This window comes from Uranotaenia lowii, chromosome 1 (genome assembly GCF_029784155.1).
Source record: "Uranotaenia lowii strain MFRU-FL chromosome 1, ASM2978415v1, whole genome shotgun sequence".
NCBI classification, from domain to species: domain Eukaryota; kingdom Metazoa; phylum Arthropoda; class Insecta; order Diptera; family Culicidae; genus Uranotaenia; species Uranotaenia lowii.
The window spans coordinates 180,969,903-180,995,827 of record NC_073691.1 but is presented as its reverse complement, the minus strand read 5'-3'; the positions used below and the strand labels follow the sequence as shown (position 1 = coordinate 180,995,827).

Sequence of the window (25,925 nt, the reverse complement as noted above, 5' to 3'; positions counted from 1 at the left end):
CTCACCGAATCAAAAGGATGTTCCTGCATCAGTGAAAGCCATTTACACTGAAAAAGTTGGAAAGAAGGTTATGGTTTGGCAAGCCATATGTGAAAGCGGTAAAATGTCTTATCGAATAGCAAAAATAACGTTCAGTATGTTTTAGAATAAAATGTTTAAAAAAATTGTTTTTTTTTTACTTAAGACAGAAAATGTTTTTATAACTTTCGGAACAGTCTATAAGCAGAAGTCATTTTCCCGGTTGAACTAAAAAAAATAGAAAAAATCCCAATTACGTACTGAAGTTTTTGTTACCAAACGACATTATTTGACCAAAGAAAAATGGAAAATAGTCATTCAGAGTAATCTTCGACAAATCAGTCTGCTTTGTGCTCTTTGCAAGTGCGGTGTGTTTCGGTTTTTCTCCGGCGATGCGCGTATGTAAAAATCGAGTGAAATAAAATTTGTGCGTATATAAACATTTGTAAGCTGTTTGCGTGTAAAGGAAAAGCAGTTTTGTGTAAAAGATGATCAGTGTTCCCTTGATACAACTTGAAAAGAACAAAACGAGCCTGCGATGTACAGAAATTCGAAGGCTTGATTCTGGTGCACCGGAAAAAAGGCGTCATAAATAAGATGGTGTAACTCATTAATATGTAGTGTAATGCGGGAAAGACCGCTGGAAAATAAGCTCAATGTGATCGAATAAATTGTGAAATTTGGAAAAATCGGGAAATATCATGGTCGAACAGTGTTAGCGATTTCGTTGTTTAGTTTTTTTTTCTCCCGCGCATGGGGGGCAAGCGGCGGTTCAGAGGATGATTCAGGTCAGGAAGATTCCGTAAATCAGGAGGGAAATGTATACAAAATACAATTCGGAACTGTCAGTGATTATCGTATTTTCGAGGAGTGCCGGTGAAAATTAGAATTTGGCAGTGTCATGAAGAAAAATTGCAGACGAAAAACTTGTCCGTACATGTATAGGCCTGTCGAAGTGGGCGTCATTCGCTAGAGACGCAGCGCTGTTCAATTTGTCGGACTAAACTGGATCAAAGCAAGCGTCGGACGGAAGGCATCATTTGGTGAGGAAATTCCAACTTATCTCGTCTCTCATTCTCTCTGTCTTAGGTTTTTTCCTCTTTTTGGCCTCGACATTCGAACATTTGACATGTTGTTCTGAAACCGTTTTCTTTCAGTTTATGATACGACTTCGGTCAGCTAACTAATAGTTTTGGAAAAAGTTAATATTGGAATCACGAGTGGAGACAAACTAGTGGTGTGGTGCGGGAATTGTTTGTTTTGAATATGTATGTTCATGTAAACATTCCGTCCACTCTAATTATAGCAATAATTATGTTAATGTCATTCCGCAATTCATGAGAAAGCTAAAAATAACAAGAAGACTCCGGCAGAGAAATAATTTTAATCACTTCTCTTATATTTAACACCCATAATTTATAATATTTATGTTTTCAGTTTCCGGCTACTCATGTTCATTATATTCTTGTTTTTATTCAATTTAACCTTCATATTTCCACTGGTTTTATTTTCAGGAAATTATAAAACTATTCGCACATGTTCGTTTATTTTAATTTTTATATTGTATTATAATATTTTATTACAGTTAATTCTTATACCGGTTAATTGTATCATACTTTCAAATGGTGTACTTCAAATAATCCCACAACGTTTTTTTTTCTATTATTTCTTCTCAATAAATAGTTGCAAACAACACAGTTTATTTGATAATCCAGAGGCTAACCACCGATTGGTTCAAATTCCAGCATTTTGGCAAATTATACACATTACATACATATATTCGTAGTTTCGTAGAAGGTGGTGTTTATTCATATGCACAACAGATCCCGTTCGTATTTGGCAACATTCGACATCACAAATACAAAAATTGTAAACAAAACAAGAAAAGAACTTAATTCGTGAAAACATGCACAAAATACTTAAAATGGTGAAAAATAACTAAAAAATATGTTAATGATAAAAACAATGGTTTATTTTTATTAATAAGTGAGAAAAAAGTTAATAAAAACGTTCGATTTGAGCACGGTTTGATTTTGATAACATTAAGTTTACGAGCGTGTTGCCAAAAGCGAAAGGGGCTCGTATATTCATGTATGCAGTTATCACATATATAGATGCAATAACTGCATACATAGATCGCTATCGTTTTGTTTGTGATTATATTATATTGTATATTTCTATCAGTTGGCAGCATCAAATTCTTCAGTGCAGAAATTTCAGAATTTTAGAAAGATAGTTTCATTTGAGGATAATTTTAGTATGATTTAAAGCACAAGTAGCATTTCAAATACCTTCCTTTTGATGTGATAATACACATGTGTTTTTGTATTTACACATATAACTTTCAGTTACCTCAATCATTAATAATTGTTTTTCCACAGCTTATCCGTCTGAAACATAATTTAAAACTAATTATTTATTTTATAATCACATCTGTTTCCAGTATACATGCCGGATGAGAGGCTCAAAGAATCTGTCTATTGGAAATATTAATATTAATAATTCTTAGCTTTTTTGCCACAAACACGATGCTGCCATAAAACCAATTTAGGTAGATACTAACATAAATCACGTTTAAATTTTCAGGAATTTCAAACAGAAGAAACGTATTTGAAAGCTGTTTCTATTATCCAACATAAGATTCCTGCGGTTCGATTTCTTCAAAATGTTTCATTGCCATTATTTTCTTGGTGTTTTAATTTTTCAGGTGATTTTAAATCTCTTGTTCATTTAATCAAAATTGTCCATATAGTTATTTTATTTCTTCATGCCTTATATACTATGTTATATTTTTTATGTCAATTGTTCGATTCTTGTATATAAATTTACATTTTATAATACTATGTTTCATTATATTATCTTTATATTATATTTTCTATTATATTACCTCGTTTGACTACATTTTATTCAATTTATCGTTGATATATTTTAACAACAAGGGCAGGGGCATCTGGGTATCCTCGTTTTACAAAAAGAGCGGGTTACCGTGTATGCTAGTACCGTATTGAATACTAGACGTTCCTCAATCTATGTCAAGGGAATTTGGCATGGTTGAGAAAAATAAAGTATTTGATTACTTTTTGTAAAATAAGGACGCACTCTTTTTTCGGAAGCCTTGGCGGCGGGATTATAATTTGCATGCTATCGTGGTTAGTCAACAATATGGTTATAGCTTCTCGAGACTTTTCCCCTATTTACCCTGGATACCGTTAGTGCCTCTGCTTACGATTCCATTCCTTTAGAAGTCTCATTGAGTGGTTATGATTGTGTTGCGTGGTAGACAAGATGGACGTGTGGGTTATTTTTTTTGCCACAACCGCGGCGCTGCCGTAAACCCAAGGTGGATACAATACATACATACATACATTCAGAGTAATCTTCGACAAATGTCTATAGGTCCATATCGAGAGAACTTCGAATTATCTATCTTATGAATAAGTTAATTTTCATCAACAAACATCAAATTGTTGCTTTTTTGGGCCACCTTCATGTATTTATGTGTTCTTGACCCTCTATCAAAGAGAACCTGGTTATGTGAGAAACTTCTTGAAGTGAGAAAAAATTTTTAGTCCTTTGGAATCTCGCTTATTCAGGTTCAATTTTATTACAAATATAAACAAACATTTGCACCCACTCAACGCAACTAAATAGTTGACAATCCAATAGAATATCATCCACCAAAATTGTCCATCAAACTCAAAGTTAATTAAAGTTTGAAAGCAGGTGCATTTCTTCACTGATTGGGTGATTTCCTATACTGAACCCAAATTCACACTTAAAATACATTTGAGAATTCACTGAAAAGTAAGGGACAAGTAAATTTCTTCCTTTCAAGTGACTCATGTACGTTTCAATTGACTCTCACTTAAGTTTCAAGTAAACGATCCAATATTCACTCACTAATGACTTGAATTTTAAGTGACTGACATTTGAAATTCTATCATCGGTCAACTGCACTGCGAGTCATTGTTTTTATTTTGGTTTCGATTGAATTCAACGGAGCATGTAAATAGAGCAAAATAGTAATTTGTTGAATTTGTTGCAATTTTCATGAAAAATCATCAATCAACGTAAGGATAAAGGTTTATTGTAAATCATTATAATAAATCAAATAATGGTTGTATCTTTGAGTATTTTTTTTTTGTATTTTTAGATTCTGAAACAAATAAAGTGCCGGCGAGGCTTTCCGCGACGGTTATGGCTTCTCGGAATCGGATTTTTTTTCTGCTAAGAAACTGTTGGACAAAACAAATAAATTAACATATAATTCTGAATGTCTGATTGGTTAGAATTGATTTGTTTTGATTAAATACATCCTTTAAAAAAATCATTTTTATCTGCTCGAATACAAAAATATCACAGAAAAATCGATTTTACAAAAAAATATTGGATGACCTGAGCATACACTTACAATCGAGGGATTGCAGTGGAGAGAGAATTCTTTGCATTTAGAACGGTAATGATCAAAATTCAACAACTGCTTAACAAATCTAACAAATCGCAACAATTTGCAACAATTAGCACATTTTCACTCTCTTTGAGCACCGGTTTCTCTCATTTTAACTTAAACCTTCTAATTCTCTCTAACACTCAAAATAATATAGAAATTGAATGTTTTGGTTTTACACGTAATCTAGGCTTATGGTGCATCACATCGATTTTACGTATGTCTTGTAGTACCTCCTTCTTTTCTACGTAAATGAGTTTCACGTAAAATCTAAGTAAAAGCATTTATCGCATTTTTTTTATCGAGCATCTGGTGGTAAATTCTTGTTATAAATGGTCGTTAGTCAGCCATTTTTTTTATTTGTATCCGTTTATGCTAATTTTGTGAATATTCACGTAAGTTGCATGTGATGTTCACCAAGCAAAACTTCCTATTAGGCGAGCGTTTACCTATTTTATTCGTACAAGTTACGTGAAAATCAATTGGATAAAAATTATGTAGTTTTTCACGTAGCAGCTACGTGCAGATTATTTTGGGTGTAGTTGTTTGTGATTCTGAACACGAGAGATTTGTTTTTCTCTTTCTTTGAGGAGAACTTTATAAGTCTTTAGTTAAGCTATGAATAACCTTCCACGGTCACTTACCGATCCATGTCCGATCTAGGTATATTGACACAAAGGACGGGGGTATCGTAAAGTAATCTACAAAACTGTACATCTCCAACATAAACCAGAACTTATCGGACGCCGCTATAAACTGTCGGTTCGAAAAGAGAAGAAAAAAAATGGAAAAAAGATATCATCAGCATCCGGGAACTAGTATTTTATACCTAATCCAATACTCACTCGTATAAAAAAGTAAACCATAAAAAATATGTTGAACGCTAGATCGATCTGCTGGGTGATGTTGCTGCTCCATGTTTGGCATCGTTCAACTTCCTCGCTCGATGCGTCGATAAAGTAGATGATGAGAGATGCTATGCTGAGGATGAATACGAGTACAACCTGCCAAAGTAGAGAGATACAAACAAAATTACATTAGAATTATTATTGAGTTCTATTTTTCGAGATTTGTTAAGCATGAGTCCAAATCTCTTGACACGTCCAAGTAAACATCTGTCACCGGCAGTGTCAAAATACTTTATCAATAAAGCGCCAGAAGAAAGCAATAACTTTGGAGCGTGCCAAATGTGTGTGCGTTCAGAAAACCGTCAAAAACCGATTTCCATCACATCGTAATTGACCGGTCATAAATGGGCCGAAAAGTGCCGGTTAATTCGTAAACACCACACGTTGCACGTTCGGTCAATCAACGAGGTTTTATTTCATTCTTATCCCATAACCGCGGCTACGCAGCAACAGTCCTATTTATTTAAACCATCCGAGGTGTAAACAAACGGCTCCGCGCCGCGCCGCTGGACTAAACATATCAACTCGTATAAACAGAGGATGGTTAGCACTTAATTGTTTGTTTAAGCCGCAAGAATGGTTTTTATAGGATATCATGCTCAGTGTACAGACGGAGAAACCCATAAGCGCTTTTCTTTCGTTAACCGTTAAGTTTAATGAGATCGACAAAGCACCATCATTTGTCATTCTATTGAAATCGGTACGTTTATTTTAACTTTATGAGCAATCTTCGGAATGAGTTGGGGTGGTTTTATCACTAATAAATTAACCAAAAAAAAAGATTTGTTCATGGATTGTTGAAATATTGTTCACCAAACCAACACGATTAGTGAATTCGGAAGTCAGTTGCGAAGAGATGAAGTTTTCCATCGAGTGATGTTTATTTTTTGTGTTGATATTTCTAGATGATTTGTTTAAAAAAAGGGTTGTTTCCACCGGCGGGATGATGTCATGAACCATAGCACATCAACATTGAGGATTATTGCTTTATTGAACTTAGTAAGCATAGGGATTACTGTTTGCTGAAAAATCAGATGTTTCTCGGGAACTTAGATGCTAGAAAAAAACATTAAGTAGAATGCGATCTTCGAACGCACTGACCTTTACCCAGGCAAGTTGACTGAACTTACTAGGCAAGCTCTCCCCTTCAGCCAGAGATTTTGGGACTGAGTGAATCCGTTGACCAAACACTGAAGAACACTAGACGAGAAGATGCTTTCTACGTTCTGTCGAACATCGTAAATAAGAAAATTCTTCAGGGTGATATCTAAATCTACTTAAGCGACCTTAACGCAAAAAAAACCGACCTCGATAATCAAGGTCTTAAGCACAAGTCTTGCTTGCGTGGTTCGGTTTTATCCGGGAAATTTGGAAACAGTCCGGCCCGGCCGATTGCCCAGATTCTATTGAAAAATGCCACTTTCTTTGGAAAAAACCAAATTGTGTTTTAATTTTTTTTAATATAAAAAAAGTAAGATGGTTTAACTTTTTTCATCTATCGAAAAGGCGATTGTTTTTTGTCAAATCCCGTCTGTAACTAAATATAGCAAGATTTGTTCTGCTAATTTCCGGAAAACAGATTTTATAAATGAAGAGGTTGAAATATTTTGTGGTTTTGTGAGTTTTTTTTTTATCTTTTTGATATTCCAGTCTGTATATCCATGCAGTCCCATCGTTGCACCCACCCGTGCTCAATTTTGGAATAATGGAGACGGATCATGTGGATCAAAGTTTTACAACAGGAAGCATGGATTTTTTATAATGCATTGGATGTTGTCGAAAAGAGGTGATAAGTGATGAATTATGAATCAATTTATTTTGAAGCAATTATTTTTTCACCCTCGGATCTCTTATTGAACCTTAAGAAACGATTTATTTCCTTTTTATTATAATATTTTTGACGTGTTTTTGACAGCTTCAATTTATGTCAATAAGCAGTTCTGTTTCCTTTCTGAACTATTGAAAGAAAATCATGAATATTGACACTCTCTGGAGCCACGACTATGAATGTAACATATTATAATATTAGACTATAATGTTCCAAATTATTCAGATTCACAAGAGTTAGTTCTTGTTGAATTGCTTAACGCATCCAGTGACTGGTTACGAGAACGCCAATGAAAAAACGGAACTTTTTCTGACAGCTTCAAATACTCTCTGGAGCCACGATTTTTGCTCTTCATCGTTTGAAGCCACCTTGATTTTTTGCGTTATTAATTCTGCGTCAACCCATCATTTTGAACAGTTGGAAATAATATGTACATCAAGAAAAAAAAATTAAAATTAAATACGCTTTTTCACTTTTTTCATACATTAATGGTCGAAAATTTGTTACTTTATGAAACGAAGGGTTGAAATTTGTATTGAAAACTACTTTCACATTTTTTTTTTAATAATTTTGAAGCACTCAGAACATTTCTAAAAATTTTTATAGACAATAATCAAGTTAGCAAACAAACAATGCGAGCATCAAATTCAGCCCAACTGCATAAACGGAATGCGAAAGCTTCTCTCGATGTGTGTAATATTCCTCGATGTTTGTCTTAAAACTTTGGCTCAATAAGTGGCATTATGACAGACTACCTTTCTCCGGCTGACCTAGTCGTAGAAATTCTTCATCTGCAAGATTCCGCTGCATTCCATGTGTCACAAATGTTTTACACTTAATTTTCCAAATTAGGAACCATCTGGATGGAAGCGATCGAAGTTAAGCCATCGTAAGTAATTTCACTTCATTCGAAGTAAAAGCAAGGCCGTTGATTTCTCTCTAATTTTTATACAGCATCCCAATTGACCACACAGATCGATAATCTGAAATGCTTATGTGAAAACTGAAAATCTCCTTCAGATTATAGGATTTGTATTTACCGATATTTATCGAATTAGACGATGCAAACTTTGTTGACAAAATAGAATGACTGATAAAAAACTAATAAAGAAATTTCATGTTGGCGTGTTTCGAACTTGACTTTCCCCATGGGGTGGTTCTGATGTGCATGTCCTTGTTGAAGTGTATGAAGCATGCTGAGAGTTACCAATGTTGATTAGAATATGTTTGTAAACATTTTAATAGAAAATGCTAAATTTGAAAATGACATAAATATAAAAATTGTCCACGTGGTGATTGTTCAAAATGATGAGCATAATGTTCCTGTCTGTTTGAATAAAGGGCTAAGTCCATCCCTTTTCTGACGCCCAATAACGAAAGTCATGAAATACATGAAAACCCAGGAATACATTGTGGGACTTATTCTGCGATGCGAGTGACTAACGAAATTTCACTTCTTTGTCCTGACTCCAGAAAATGCTTCAGCAAAGAAATTTGTGTATCGATGAGTTCTGAAGACCAATATCGGCTCATCCGAACGAAAATTTCGAGACTAGAGAGGCTATTTAAGCCAGCAAAACGATATAAAATTTCGTGAGTCACGTCACTCGCGTCGCAGAATAAGCCCCTGTGTTATTTGAGAATCCTCAGGAAAGTGAACAAAAAATGTTCTAACATCCCTTAAAATTCGATGAAACAATAAAAACCATTAGCATTAGAACCGTACGGAAAGTATCTCGGAAAAGTGTGGAGAGAAATGCAAAACAGCTCCGGATCGAAAGCCCCCCATTTTTTTAATAAAAAAAAAATGAAGTTCCTATCCACGGATGTTAACAGTTCGCTTGACCAATGAACCAAATACTATTAATACTCAAAACAAACAAAAGCTTTTACCCTCATTCATCCGAATGTCTCCATTGCGTCAGCATTCTGAAATTCTAATTTCTCGCCAAAAGTTTTGGCTCTGATTAAGTATAAATCTTCCATTCTAATCACTCTGGGGGTACCCATAATGACAAAGTCAAACGGCCTGTGCCGCCGAAATTGAAAATTACCAAATTCTTGCCGTGCAGCCGCGCCTGGTTGGCTTAATTGTTCGTTCTTTCGCCTCTAATTTTCTGTCCGTTCGCATACACTTCACGATCTTTGCAAATAAAACCTAAGGAATAACTAGCGGCCGCTTAGTTGTCACGTAGCGGCTGATATTTGCTGCTCGATAACCTTGGTTCTAAAATCGGCTGACAACAGCTGTACGAAAGTAATTAGGCACTACAGAGAGACTGGTGTTGTTGCGCCATCTCAGGGTGGGTGCTGTTGCGTCACTGAAAGTACAGCGAATTTTTAGAATTTCCCCCAAAAGATTTACAGCAACATTTCGTGAGAAAAAATGCCCAAACAACTATTAGGAGCAATAACGCCATTTCCCAGTCATCAGTACAAACATTGAAGCCGATTGAAAGTCGCTCAAACACTTCATCGGATGTGCCATTAAAATTTTGAATGGATGATCTGAAAATGTTGCCAGTACAAGTGCACGCCGTTTAAATAAACAAAACTGCTAGTTTAAATAAACCGAAGCGAAATGCCCGGATCTCGGCCCGGTGTTGCGTGAAGTCGGGGTAGAAAGAGGAAAGGAGAAAAACATTTTTGTATACAAACACAGTCGGGAGAAATTTCCGATTCCCGATGAGCAACTCGAACTATTGAACCTGAAAGCGATCTGATGGATTGCTGGGGGGCGTCATCGGTTTTACTAAATTTATCTGAAAAAAGGAAAAATCTGGACAATGAAAAAGAATTTTCCATCGAATTATGCCTTTATTCAGAAATCAAAACAGAGTTTCGAAAACGAACACAAACACATACAGGATCTCAATGAAACATGATGTTTCCTTGAAGAGATTCCGACATTTTAATCTTTATTACATATGCTGTGCAAAATTTTATGGTTTTTTTTTCGACTCTAGCATCCAAGCATAGTAAGAAATCTCGCCGGATGTGCAATATTGCATGTCAGTCAGTTGCAAGATAACGTAAACTTAAAAAAAACAGTTAATTGTTAATATGGATCACCCCTTTTGCCGACAAAATTTGATACCTGAAATCGATTGCTCGTCTCTTTAAATCCCTGTTGGTAAATTTTCATCCAAATCGAAATCCTATGCACTACAACGTAAATAATGCCGGAAGACCCCTTTCACCGATCTGTGACGAAACTTAACACCTAAATTAAGTTGCCCATCCCTAAAAACCTCCAAGTGCACAGTTTCAACTCAATCCTATGCATCCAAAATCCAAAATTGAATGCTTGAAATCGATTGCCCGCCCTTAAAACTCCTAATTTAATTCCCATCTGACACATAATCATTATGAAATGGCAAGTCTTAAACAGTATTTGTGTTGTATTTATATGTATTATTTCAAAAGGGGTTGTTCGAAAATACGAAAGCATTTTTCATCATTCCTGGTCATTATTAGCACAAATTTCAGCTTTTTAGGTTAAAAGACGACTGAGCCTATAGTGGACAAACAAACAAACATTCATAAATTGCTGTTTATATATGTACACCAAAAATTCAGCCTTTACACCAATCATGAGTTCTCAATATTTCAACGCTATTGGCATAAAATATGAACGCCAGCGGAAACATGCGAAAAAGGACCAAATGATATCATGTTTCCGAAGCCCTGTTTTCGAAGAATCAGAATAGATATCAAGATTTAATTTATCATCTACCGTAAATGCAAAGTATGTTTTGTTATCAAACAACGTAACCCTCATCAAATTTTATATTTTAAACACTCGCAATCACATTTTTGCCCACTATCAGGTGAAATTTCCAAAATCTTATTAGAACTCATCAACTATTTCGAAAATATTTTCAGCTTTGACGCTTAACAATTTAAAAAAAAAATGGGTAATCAATCTCAATCCCATCACATTTATTTTAATTGAAAACGGTAATTTTATAAAATTAAATTTAATGTACCTGAATATTGATACCTCATCCAATTCCAGATTACCCGGTTTACCCGAGACTCGTCCAGATTTTCAAAGAAAAAGTTGGGAGATGCCAGGTCCGGACTGGTTGCCCAGATATCGTAAAAAAGGCCCGGGTTTTTTCAGGAATTCGAGTGCATTGTTTGAAACTGTGAATTAAGCGACGTTCAAGCTGATGTGCTTTGGTAAAAACCATTTTTCGAGTGTTTATTATTACCCAATGTTCGTATAAGACCGGCATGGATACGTCCAAAACAATTCTGGGAAGCCTACTCAATACATAACGGGTTAAAAAATGTGAAGAAATAAACGAAATTCGAATAGAAAATTCCAAAACTAGAAATGGAGAATTACAAATTAAAGTTTGGCAGTTTTTCAAACTTGAATCAGCATTGAAATAAAATAAAAATTTCCATTCTGAAAATCTATTTAGAAACTCAATTACAGGCTAAATACTTGTTATTAATCACTAAATTAACCTTTTCACCGCGAAGCAGTGTTTTTTTATAATTAGATTGTATGTTAAAAAAAACCTTTGAGACTTTGAACACATTTAAAATTTCAAGTGTAATGCGTTCAGCCAATATTTACCAAAAGCACACTAATTTGAACTAATTTTGAACGAAGTTTCAGTAACTGATATAATTTTTGATTCATTTTCGATTAAGAGTTAATCACCGTTGATTTTTTTATTAATTTATGTTTTGGAACTTTAGAAGAATCCTTGAACTGATTTTGCCATTTAAAATGTACTTTGTCTTTATTATTTTTCACAAATTCTCTATCAAGGCTACAAAATCACATTATTACAGATTTTATACTGGTCAAACCACAGATTTTTTTTCCTGTAATCTAAGCTTTAGTAAGCGTTGATGAATGCTCTATGTATTGAATTTCATTTTTTATTCCATTGGACGCACAATACTGAAGAATCAAAAGTGACATGAAATGAAATTTTTGAATTTTCCAGCTGTTTAAAGTTCTGAAGACACGTTCGCTTGATGTCATGAGTTTCGAAAATTATACCAGTTGTCAGGAGCGTAATTTTATAAGATGGAAAATTTCGACTATATAAATTTAAGTTGAATTTTGCCTCATACTTCTGGATTTTCGAAAGGATCTTAGGTATGTCTTGAAAAGTTTGATAATTTTAAGAGAATTTCTTTTTCTCTACTTTGTTTTTAAAGCTTTTCTTTGTCGTAGAAATTATACATATTCTGCTTTCATAAATATGTTGAAATTTTTCAGTTTGCAAATCCATGCAAAGTATTTATTTAAAGCTTTACATGGATTAAAGTCCAAGAGTTCCAAGAGTTAGAATAAAAACTCAAATGGGTTTAAAGTTATTTTCGTAGAACTAATGTTCATTGATCATTCATATATTTAGATTTTTATAAACAAAAACAATAAAACTTGAATGTGGCTCTTTCAAACTCTGAAATTTCTAAAATTTGAAGTTTTTGGCTCTTCCAACTCAAAAAGTTGCCGACCACTGTCCTAGTGCAATCGCATTGCGCATGACTGAAGGAAACAAAACAAAAACGTTTTCATATCCCTCCCTATCCCATCGCAAGAAGAAGGAGGATGACAACAATGGATGAATCAATTGATCCATACCGTCAATGATGTGCGTGCGTATGTGAGGCGCCATTAAGAAAATTACAAATCAAAAAACAGTTTCTCGTTTCTGGGGGGTAGTGATGAATCATCCGACAGGATGAAAATCCCAGAAAAAAAGGTTTATCGTTTGTAATTTCCTTTCCCATCATAAGACAATATTGGCAAATCTCCGGCCAAACGCCAGAGATTGTGCGTTTTTTTTTGGTGATGAGTCGTGCACAAAGACTATGACAATAACCCCCGTTTCTCCATCTGCCTCAGGTGGTACACTGGTTAAGCTGTCGCATGGGCAAGACGAAGATGGAAAATTGTTATGAGTTCGATTCTCATCGACGTCAATTCTTTTTTTTTATTTTTTTGTTTCTGGGATGAATTATCTCAAAAGGATAAAAATCCCATAAAATATTTTTCTTGTTTTGCTTGAATGTTTGTATGAAATGGTCCTGCATCATTTTGCCCGAGAGCCCGCGGCTTTCTTTACGTCAGTGATGGGGAATCAATCATATCATCTTTGGCGTAATGTACATTTCAGCGTATTTTCGGCACGTAGTTAGCTCCGATCGGCATGGAAATTTAGCAACCTCTTCTTTGAGTGTACAGGGTCCGGCAGTTGAAGTGCTTCATTGAAATAATCATATAAAGAGATCAAAACAATAACTTTTTATTTAAAATTCATTGAATTTATCTTGAAAACAAACAACTTTTTCAAAATTCACTGGTAAAGTTCGACTTGTTCGCCCTTGAGTTTAACCACTCGCCGCAGACGGTCGTGGAACGCATCGTATGAGGCCCGCAGGTGTTCTTGTGTTATTTTATCCTAGGCTGCCACGAGATATCGCTTCAGGACCTCCACACCTTCATGTTTCTTAAAGCAGACTTCGGCCTCCAACATACTCCAAACAGCGAAGTCCATAGGGTTCAGGTCTGGCGAACTCGCCGGCCACTCGGAGCTAGAGATGAACCCTGGAAAATGTTGCGCAATCAGAAGTTGGGTTTTCTTCGCTTTGCGAGCCGGCGCCGAGTCCTGTTGGAAAACCCAATCCCTGGAACCAAAATGTCGACGTGCTCACGGTTCGACGACATTCTGTAGAACTAGTTCCCGATATGTATTTTGGTTTATCTTCACTCTTTCAGGGAACAAGCCAGATTCAGAACACGGGTTAGAAACCTTACAATGGTCCAGTGTTATGCGCCAACTGACGTTGCCGATTTGCAGGAGAAAGAGCAGTTTTACAGTCAATTGAACAGCGTGGTTGAGAGAATTCCGAAGGGTGACATTCAAATCCACTTAGGCGACTTCAACGCAAAGATTGGCTCCGATAATCAGGACTTTGAGCGCATCATGGGGCGCCATGGCCTAGGACAGATGAGCGAAAACGGAGAGCTGTTTGTAGAATTTTGTGGCAACAACAACATGGTTATCGGTGGATCGCTCTTCCCCCATCGACCAGCACATAAGGTCACTTGGGTATCCCGAGATGGCCGAACAGAAAATCAAATTGACCACATCTGCATCAGCCGAAAATGGAGAAGGAGCCTTCTTGATTCCCGCAACAAACGAAGCGCAGACATTGCATCTGACCATCACCTCGTCCTTGGCGAGATACGACTGAGAGTTGCGCGTGTCCAACGGCGCGAGGAGAAAGTCGGGTGTCGATACGACGTCCGCCGGTTGGAGAATCCAGAGGTGAAAAGGGCATACGTTGAACAGCTAGAATCCCGAGCCTCGGAATTGCCGACAGACGGAACAGTCGAAGAACAGTGGTGTGGAATCAAGAATGCCTTTATCACGACGAGCCATGGTACTCTCGGTAAAGTTTGTGGAAGACGAAGTGAATGGATGTCGGATGAAACCTGGAGGATGATCGATGATCGGAGAAAGGCGAAAGTCGGAATTGAGCAGGCATGTACCGGGTCAGCCAAAGCAGCCGCCCGCTTACGATATGCGGAGCTGGAAAAGGCAGTTAAACGAGCTTGTAGACGAGACAAGAGAGCCTGGACAAACTCCCTAGCCGAAGAGGGAGAAAGAGCCGCCGCCATTGGAGATATCCGATTATTATATGATATTTTTCGCCGCCTTAGTGGTGCAAGGACTAATGCAAGAATGCCGCTGAAAAACCGAGCAGGTCAGCTGCTGACAGATCGAACAGATCAGCTCAAGCGTTGGACTGAGCATTTTGATCAACTTTTTCGAGTTACAAATAGCAATGGCCAACAGAACCCGCAGCTCGAGGCGCCCACAGTAAGTCGCATTAATGGCGTCAACTCGGAAGCGCCCTCGCTGGCTGAAATAGAAGCGGCAATCAAGGACATGAAATCCAACAATGCGCCTGGAATCGATTGCATTCCTGCTGAAATGCTCAAAGCCGACCCTGCCTTGTCAGCACAAATGTTGCACCGTCTATTCGCTGACATTTGGGATACTGCAACATTCCCGGCCGACTGGATGCAGGGTATCCTCGTAAAGGTCCCAAAGAAAGGAGACCTAACAGAGTGCGGTAACTGGCGTGGCATAGCTTTGATCTGTACAACCCTCAAAGTACTCTGCAAAGTGATCCTGAACAGGATCCAGGAGAAAATCGACGCTACACTCCGACGGCAACAAGCTGGATTCCGATCCGGACGATCATGTGTGGACCACATCACAACGCTACGAATAATACTGGAACAAATCAACGAATTCCAGGACTCTCTTCTGCTGGTGTTCGTTGATTTCGAAAAAGCATTTGACCGACTGAACCACGAAAACATCTGGGCTGCTCTTAGACGACGAGGGGTCCCAGAGAAACTAGTCCATCTCATCGAAGCACAGTACGAGGCATTTTCGTGCAAGGTCTTGCACGACGGTGTCTTGTCCGAACCAATCCCGGTAACTGCTGGAGTGAGACAAGGATGTATTTTGTCACCGCTGCTTTTTCTTATCGTAATGGATGAGATCTTGACTGGATCGATTGACTGTAGACCAAACCGAGGATTGCCGTGGAATCCTTCAACCATGGAGCAACTGAACGACCTTGACCTGGCTGACGATATTGTTTTGCTCGCCCAAACACAACAAGACATGCAGAGCAAACTCGACGACCTCACCGAAAGCTCCAAGGCAGCAGGTCTCAAAATCAATGTCGGAAAGACCAAGTCGATGGAAATCAATACAGAAAATCGTTCCAATTTCGTGGTAGCTGGACAACAGGTTGAGACAGTGGAGTGCTTCCAGTATCTTGGTAGCCAGATTACGCCTGATGGTGGGACCAAGAAGGACATCGAGACCCGGATCAGAAAAGCCCGATTTGCGTTTGCGAGTCTCCGAAACATCTGGCGGTCACGCCAGATCTCTCTACGAACAAAAATCCGAATCTTCAACTCAAACGTCAAATCCGTATTGCTGTACGGGTGTGAAACTTGGTGCACATATGCGGTGACGACGCGAAAACTGCAAGTTTTTGTGAATCGCTGCCTGCGGAACATCATCCGCGCTTGGTGGCCTGGCAACTGGATCTCAAACGTTGAACTTCATCGCCGGTGTCATCAAAAGGCGCTAGAAATCGAGATTCGGGAACGTAAGTGGAGATGGATTGGGCACACGCTGCGAAGAGATGAAAACGAGATTTGCAGAGAGGCGCTTGACTGGAATCCAGATGGGCATCGAAGAAGAGGCAGGCCCAAAAGCTCGTGGCGGCGAAGTCTAGCCGCTGAAATCCGCACAGTTGACGAGAACCTCGGCTGGCAGCAAGTGAAGACACTGGCTCCGGATCGCCAGCAGTGGAGATCTTTTATCTCAGCCCTATGCGCCGGTCAATCGGCGCTGGACCCTTAGGTTAGGTTAGGTTAGGTTTCAGGGAACAAAATCAGCGGAGTACGGCCATCACGGGTGATTCCGGCCCAAACCATCACTGATGCTGGTTTCTGTCTCCGGGTGGCCGTCAGCAAGTCGGCATGGCTTCGTGATCTGTCTGGCAACCAAACTCTGTCGTACTGCTTATTCACGAACTGCTGTACGGTGAAGAGATTCTTGTCGGTAAACACGATGTTCTTCAACCTTCCTTCCGCGGCCCTCTTCAGCAGCGCCTTCGCTCTTTTTACCCGTTCTTGTTTCTGCTTCACCGTAAGGTCTTGAACTTTTTGGATCTTATAGGGCTTGGTCTGAAGTTTATCTTTCAGGATCCGACGGAGACTTCGATCCTATATGTTGAGATCCTCTGCCAATTTAGTGGCACTACGACGAGGATTTCTCTTCAGGCGCTTCTTGACGATCTTCGCCATAGCAGGTGTCACCACAGTAGGTCGGCGTCCCCCACCATACCGTTTTTTGGCACTTCCGGTTTCCAGGTATCTTTTAACTGTACGGTATACAAAACTTCTGCACACACTTATATCGGACAGCTCACGAATTATGTCCTTCTGCTGTTTGCCAGCTAGGAACAGAAAACAACAGCGCTACGTTTCTGTTCGAGGTCCATTCTTCCGGATAACACCTGATTACAAAACTTAATGTAAACAAAGCGACGAGGGGTCGTTCAATACTGATTCGTGTGCAACAAAAAATTACTGTTGAAGTAATGTAGCAGTTCAATTGCCGGACCCTGTACTACGACATAATATGATGCTGCAAGTGTGTTTAATTCCTTTATCAGTCGAACATCGTCCTGTAGATGGGCAACATCGAGCCCCAAACCGGTCGACAAAAAAGGTAATTTTGAATCCTTCTTCCGTTTTGCAAGAACGTTAAGTGTCGTGTCCTGTAATACGTCGTGTGTTAATTGTGTAATTGAGTTCTTACGTTGGCACAATCCCGTTTAATATGAGAAAAACATTTTTACCATCTCTTTAAAAAAATGAAATCTCATGAACAGAACCTCATGATTTCGTTTAAGAAATCGCAGAAAAAAATACTTACCTAACAACTTTTACTTATTTTCATTTTTAATTGGTTCACATTAGGCTTTATTAATAGAATGAAGACTACAACGGTTCAAAATAGATGGAAAAAACAGCAACATCCATTTCCCAAAGAAAATAGATGGTAAAGTATTCATATCTATTTATGTCAAACAGGATCATACCGTCGTAACAATATACATACATATGTCTGTATCTCTAGATAGAAATGTATGCGTTCGAAAAAAAAACCAGAGACGAAATGCCATCAAGTTAATTAACCTGGGGCTTGCATAGAGCATAAATGTTGCCTGAGTGAGTACGAAAATATCTCCGGACGGCAAATGCAACCGGTACGTCAGCCAATGGCGGTTTCAAGTGGATGTATTTTTGCTGCTCCGGTAAAAATAGCATATGTACAACGTACATATGTTGCGTTTTTATGACTGCCGGAACTACCGTCGTCGTCGTCGGATCGCCGCCAATGAATCAAAGCAACGCCTAAACAACCTCGCACCTGATGATTAGCATATGGACGGAACGGGTCCGAGTTTGAAATGTCTGACGGGGCGGGCAAAATTAATTTAAATCTAGGTGTTTGTCTGAAAATCCGGTTGTATTGCAATCCCCACTAAATATAAAAACCATCAATCAACCTTTCTATCCCGCACTCTCCAAAAGCCGAGTTGAATTTAGCGCCATTCGAAAATGACCCATGCGCCACACAATAGCAAGTACTCTGCTGGCACAGCAGAGTACCTACAATCAGACTTGCAATAAACGACCAGCAGATCACACGCATCTTTTGTGTCTGTCCTGTGGCCTACCGTGTACCTAAGCAAGCAATAAAACGTCTTCTAAGTTTGATCCGAACCGTCGCGCTATATTTTATTCGTTCGTTTGTAAAATAAATGTCATCTTGCCCAGCTAAATCGTGTTAAAATAATTGTCTCCGAAAGTCCACATCCGTGAAAAAACACTAGGTCATTGTTCGAATTCAAATGTTTCCAATTTTCAAATGATCAGTTCCAGTGTTAAAGAAAAAAAATCCTTAGAAGTTTAAATTTGCCATCGTTATCATTGCTGAGATACGGAGATGAAAACGAAGTTGGGGGAACCGAGGCATTATTTAAAATTGATATTGATTTTATGTTTTACAAAATGTGTACCATAGTTCAAGAAAGCTCAACTTCAAACGTTGAAATGTTTCTAATGGCTTTTATTTTTTCAAATTCCCGATCTGATTCCAAAACGGGGCAGCCATGGACTAGCCAAAGCATAAAACCACTTAATCTGAATCCAATAAGAGCTCACCATGTAGCTTAAGTGGAATAAAATTGCCAAGAAACTAGTTCATATTCCACCATGTGCTGTTCCCGGCAACCATACACAGCGACACGGAAACTTTGATTCATTTAAGCCGTCACCGCTCAAGAGCAAATCGAATTAATAACCTATAAGCCGTCGAACGTGCCCAGACATGACATGATTCGCAAAAAAAAATCCACTGCAAAGGTGTTCGGTTTTTTGTGCAAGTTTTTCACTCAATTGAATGAGGCTATATAGGACTAGAGGTCGAGGGGCTGCTTCCGATATTTCCGAGCGATTCGATTGCGGCTTTTTCGTTGTCATACGCCAAATTACAAGGTTGAAGGTTGTCGACACCGATGGAAAAGCGAAATTTCCACAAAAAAAAAACTAGGCCACTTCTGGCTGACACCGAAAGCGAACGTGCACCTTGTACCGCACTTGTGGGAGTAGAATAGTGGGTGGAAAAATCCCTGTACACTCCTTAATAGCCTGCACTTGAAGTGGAGTGATTGAAAATAAGCTGCCGGGGCTATTGAAAAGTGATTTTCTAGTATGTACGTTTGAAGGTGGTTTCCTTCACCGTTCATCGGCGGCTCGATGCCCTAAAGGGAAACCCGAACGAATCGGAAACAGAGAGAATGTCACGTTCCGGATTCAAGTTGCTTAGGCCGATTAGATCACGTGAATGGGGATTGCCGAGCTGTAGAAAGCTTTGTTTTATGTAATAATCCTTGTTTGAAATTAACTGTACGTACGTAGCCAGCAGAAACTTAAGCTACTCTTTAAACAGAGCTCGAGTTAATTTTTTGTTAAACTTGATATTCGTTTTTCAGAAAAACGCTTTCATGGAAATTTGAAATCGATATCAGGAAGTGCACTCTCTGGAGCCACTAAGTGTAGAACTATTCCGCATTATAGGAACTACGACATACATGATGACAATAAAGTTCCAGTACTTTTGGAAAAAGGCTCAAAACCCTAACCCGACTTAGTAATTAATCAAATCTAACCACAAAAACAACAAGCAACGTTCCTTGGTAACAATATGGAATGAAAAAAATTCAAGACTAGCTCGAACTTGCCTCCGATGACCCCAAAACATTCCTTCAGTCAGTTGCAAACGCCTCTGACGATGCTCTTTGGCACTTTTTTCGTAAATGTCGTTCTAGACCAGGGATGAGCCCGCGAAGCTTATCTCAAATTAAATTAATTGCACGATTTGTTCTATGAAAGATTGATAATTATCATAAAAAGCAGTACTGCCGTAATCTGGCAATTTGACGTATGCGCCAGCGGATAAAATTTTCAGTACGGAGCTTTTTGCAAAAACGTTTTTTTATTGAGCCTCCGAGCAAATTTCAATAATCAAATCTGTACACTATGAGTTTAAACAATGACAAAACATGGTCAAATACATAATTTCTGGAAAAAGGTTTAATAACGGAAGTTATGTTACCAACGTCATTTTGTTGTGGAAACAGCTATTATTTTTCACTGTTTCTAAGACCAAATGACGTACATCCATCGTAGCATGCGACAAACCATTTCCAGCTATTTTCTTTCACAATCAGTCAAATATTCGCGGCTCGTGGAGCTGTATCTGAACCAAAATAAATGGAGTTTATAGCTGAGTACGGTAGCATGAGCGAGAGTGAGCCTGAGGTTAATCCGGAAATGGAACAGGACTAACTAACGAAGCGTATTCTTCAATAGGTAATCCAACTTCCGCGAATGGAACGTTTCAAGGACGTAATATTTTCCAAGCGAATCGTTGCTCTTAATGAGACTTTCGCGCCTCTTGGAGGGGGAAAGAATTGAACAGTCCACGCTGTTCTATGGAAAGAAACCATAAGCGGCAGGAAAGCAATGGATTTGGCAAGTGTTTTCACGAAACAACTGATGTCGATTGCTTCTTCAAGTTGAAAGTCGAGTTTTGTATTGGCTAGAAAATTGCTCTAGCCAAAATAAAAACTGGAATTTGATGATATTCATATAATATTGTTAGTAAACTCACCGCTCATCAAAACTGATAAGGTCACCTTCAAATATTTGGAAACAGGACATACCTTTAAGTCGGCTGATGCATTCCATGCAGCGGTCGAGCGAAGCATGAAGAAATATCAGTCAGGAAAACTCTACACGTTCTCGGACTTTGTTGAGTGTGTAAAGCAGTCTAATGTTGAAATGGAACCATTTTTAACCGTTATGAGCTGCAGCGACTTATTTCAACCTAGCATTCAGATTAAACAATCTGTTCTGAGCAAACTGAAACCTCGCCCTAAACTGTGCGACGTGAAACAGGTCCGATTCACGCGAGGATGTTCCAATTTCAGTTACAAAACACGTTTTGGAGGAGAATTCTGTAAAGTTAAACTATTTACTCAATCGCAGTTGAAGGAAGTACAGCAGCCAACATTCAGTCTTCAATCCACTCTCCTATTCAATAGCTTGGATAGAGGTATCGAAAAGTCAAGAAAGGAACATATTATTAAGAAACTCTGTCCTTTAATCCCGGAAGACAAACGACAGTATTGGGAAGATCAAGAAGTCAACGATAACACTGATGAATTCTGAATCTTGTCATATCATTCTAGTCAATAATTTTGAAATAAATTAGAAATAAATCGATTATTTTATTCTTCCTCTATAATTAACGTATACCTTATGAATTTAAATAAAAAAATCTAATAATCCAACCAGCTTGTCAATAAATTCGAATATTATCATATTTTCAGGTTAGATAGATGAAGTCCTATTGTGTTTGTATCTAGCAAAAAGAAAGTCGGCACTAAAACGCGTCATTCATTTTGCAAAAAAATATGAAGCACAAGGACTTAATAAAGACCTAAACCTACCTCCTCCCGCCCTTCCCAACCTCCTCGTGAATAGGCAAAGCCATTGACTCCTTTTGAAATTAATAATCATTTTAAAAGTATAATGGTATTAAGGTTTTTTCTAACATTTCTATTAGTCCTGAAGCTGCCACTAGTAATTTACTAGTCATTTTAATAAGAATTAGACAAAGACAGTCTTTTATTATGGTCCTCACACTCACTGTTACTTTGAGACGTAATCAAAGCATTGCAACCATATTTTTTATTAAACTTACGTCACTTTGAGTAGAAATGGCGCATACGTCATTTTGTTTTCATAATGTTATGTTGGTATTTTTTAACATTTCTGAACATATTTTTATGTAATTAGGTCTAGTTTGGTATCTTCTATCGTTCAACTGCAAAAAACACAAATCAGTAATGTTGGCGCATACGTCAGTTTGCCAGATTACGGCAGAGTACCTACTGAACCAAAAAATGATACATTAATACTTGATCAGATATGCTCGTCGCTTGTTTGCAATTGTATTTGCTCCATAATCATCCAGATTGTTGACTTTAAGGATTTAGACTTTTTATCGAGTTCTTTTAAAGGTGTAGATGCAATTTTATTTATTTGAAAAAATAGGAGTTAGTTAAGTCATTATTTTTCGTTACAAGCAAATATAAAATTGTATGGTGAAGTGAATTTTTTTAATTCTGTGATTCAACACTAAAAGTGTATAATGATTACTCTGGAGAACAGAATTTTTCGTGCCTATGTTTCAATAACTGATTCCACAGATTTTGCCTATCACTTTAAGTTTCAGTGTATGACGTGTGGAAATTTTAAAATTTATCAGTTTTGGGTAAAATCGCTCTTTTATAACTGATAAACCAATAAACCTTCATAAATACCAAAAGCTGATTTTGAATCAAATTACCATACTTAATTCAATCAAGGACTCAGATATTGCCAAAATATTCTAATTTAAGAGATACAACGCTTTCATAATATTGAATCCTTCAATTTCTAGAAATTTCAAAAAATAAGATAACAACTTCTTCTGAAATCATTACAGAAAGTCATTGAATATTAGATACTAACCCGATCAGGAGGGAAAAGCTAAATTATATCAAGATGAGATATTTTGATACTAATTTTTTTCCTATCTAAATGAGTTATTATTCAGTACTCGTAGGATGTTAAAATATCTCAAATTATATCAAAAAATCTATGCGATCATAGCTAAATTATATCAATTTTAGATATGCTCCTTTCAAGTTTATATCTCATTCAGATAGCATAGTTTGATATTGGACAGAACAAAACCTATCAAAATTATAACTTATCAAGATATGAGTGCTTCAAGAAAAATTGCTAGTGGCATGTCAATAAACCTCATTATTTGTTAAAACCATGCCCCATTTTTGGTTTCACAATAGTTGGATTCAATTTTACGAATCGGTTGAGCGAAACTCATTGATGTACGGTTTGGCCTGTTGACTTCGATGTCCGTGTTTCAGAAAAAGTTGCACGTATATCAAAATCAGATATAATCATTTTATATTAGGACAATTCGAAAAAAATCTTTATCATTGAAAATGAACTCAACCCCATTCAAGTCTGTCAATTAGAATAAGATATAATTCAGATTGGAGAAACTTAAAATCGATAATTTGGAGTACTTAATTATAACTGAATCAGATATAAATATCTTGGTGAGATACGTTTGAGTTATTATTTTGATATGCTCTCCTGATCGGGAACGATTTTAACTCAGTTAACAACTTTGTTGAAGACTGCGAAATGATTTGACTAACGGTTCAAAAATATCAAAGATTCTATTTAGTTTCATTTTTCTTTTAAATTTCGTCGAAATTCACTTTTTTTACAGGAAAGAAAACTTCCATAACTTTTTTTTCAGAATTCAAAATTACTCGCGGCCTTTAAAAAAGTTGAAAATTGAATCAATATTTGTATTTTACAGTTTTGTAAGATAAGTAAGTTTTTTCAACTTACTTTTAAAAGTTATCGCGAAAACTAGAACTGACAAAAAAAACTGATTGGAGATTTAGATCCTTGAACCTGGAAAAAATGTGAATTTTGTTGCCTTGTGTTATCTGTGATGATATTTTCAGAAATACATTGGCAATTCATGCCAAACATCGATAAAACTGAGTCATTTCAATTGATAATTAGCAATCCACATTACCAAAGTCATAATATTTTCATGATCCAGACTTAGAATGCTTATCCTAGAGGTATTTAAATTAAATAAAGAAAAATTTTAAAATCTGTAAAAAATGTCTAGAATCAAAAATTTAAACTGTACATACTGTAACCTTGGCAATCCTGGATAAAAATCTGTGAAATTATGATTTTTTAATAATTTTAAAACCACAAACCGACAAAATTTAAATAAATTGTTAAAAAACTTTTCGAAAATGGACACAAAAAAAAATCGCTATGGTAAGCTCCATGAAACTTTTAAATGGAAGTGATGACAAACAATACCATCGCATCCGTTCGAACAAAAACGGTTTAATCGGAGAAAACGGTTCAAATCTTTTACGATTCATGGAGAGATTTCCAAAAATTTTCGTATTTTATAAATAAAATGAAAGTAAATGTTATTTCTTTTTTGTCAAAAAGAATATTCGCATAACATTTCAAATCATCTTAAACGTTATAGATTTCTAATCAAGATTTAGTGACTATTTAATTTCGACTGGTTTAATCACCTTATATTAAAATTTTTTTTATGCAAGTACATGAATTCGTTTTTTTTATCCTTTTGCTGCTTTGTTTTTGCAAAACAATTGTCTGCAAACTATTTTTACTTAAAGGTTGTTTTCAATGCGGCTTACCGGAAGAATTTCAAATTGAAAGTGGCCCGTTGCTTCAAAAGGTTGCTCACCCCTGTTCTAGACCATTTCATTACCATTTTCAACTTCGGTACCACATCGTAAAGCTGAGAGTTTTTCCTACAAGATGGATTACATGGGATGTTTCTTTTGGTATAGATAGACCTATGAATTTGGCAGGCGAGTATTCTTTACCCCAAAGCACAAAAAAGCGAAAAAACATATTTTTATAGATGACAATGATGACGATTTTCTGAATTTGTCAAGCTTCATGCCTACTGAAGCTGTGTATTCATCTGGACCAAATTGCCCCGCTGTGCACGGCTTGGAAAAATTACTACTTTTCTATATTTTCAAACTCATCTTATTCCAGATTTATGTTTCTGTGTCTTGAACCTTAAATTTTTATTCTAAATTATTATTGTTTTCGAAGGTATCTTTTGTCATATTTTTAAGAACTTTTGACAAAAGCTTCCTTATTTTTATAGCATATTTTTAATAAATAAATAATTTTTAATTTTTAATTTTAGTCCGCATCACATTTCAAAAATTTCAGTACATTACATGAACACGATTTTTTTATTTTTTAAAGATTTTAAAGTGAAATAAACATTTGGATTTGAGTTTTGAATTGAGCAATTTCTGCTTTCCTCTGATTGTTACTTTGATTTTCAATTTTGTATTTGAATTTTATTTGTAATTTGATAGTATGATTTTATTTAGAGACTTTTAATTGTGGGTCTGGATCCTATTTTGGGTTTTGAATTTCTCTGTTGAACTGTCGATATATATCGAACATCGATATACAGATGGAATTTTAATTTAATTCTGTTGTATTTTTTTAAATTTTTGATTATTTGTCTGAAGTTTAAATTTTACTTCCCGATAGTCATGAGAGAAATATTTATTCTGCTTTCGATGGAGCTCATACCATTAAATGAAAAAAAAAAAAAGGTTTTTTTTACTATTTACAATTTTGTTCTAATCCAGAGATTTTTGGGTGGTGATACAGTTATTAAATATATTGTTGTAAAACGGAACACCATTCAAATAAAATGGCGCGTATTCTTACAACGACTCTTCATTTTCGATATCTTGCAGAATAACGTGGATTGTCCAGAACTGTTATCACTTCTACCGTTTAATGCTCCTCTGAGGACTACCCGATCCCAGGAATTGCTGAGACTCTCTCATCGTCGAACTCAATACGGTCAAAACAACCCTTTAGATGTATGTT

At 36.8% G+C, this 25,925-nt stretch overlaps 1 protein-coding gene across 1 annotated transcript in view; it reads right to left on the bottom strand.

Annotated features, from left to right (window-relative positions):
• Positions 1–25,925, bottom strand: part of LOC129739076 (calcium-activated potassium channel slowpoke) — a 191,324-nt gene that overhangs the window by 149,808 nt on the left and 15,591 nt on the right. Inside the window, exons 3-4 of the mRNA XM_055730463.1 lie at positions 5,311–5,469; positions 5,110–5,221 (exon numbers count right to left, since the gene is read on the bottom strand). Coding sequence (XP_055586438.1) covers positions 5,110–5,221; positions 5,311–5,469 — 271 coding nt within the window. The remainder of the gene's footprint in view (positions 1–5,109; positions 5,222–5,310; positions 5,470–25,925) is intronic.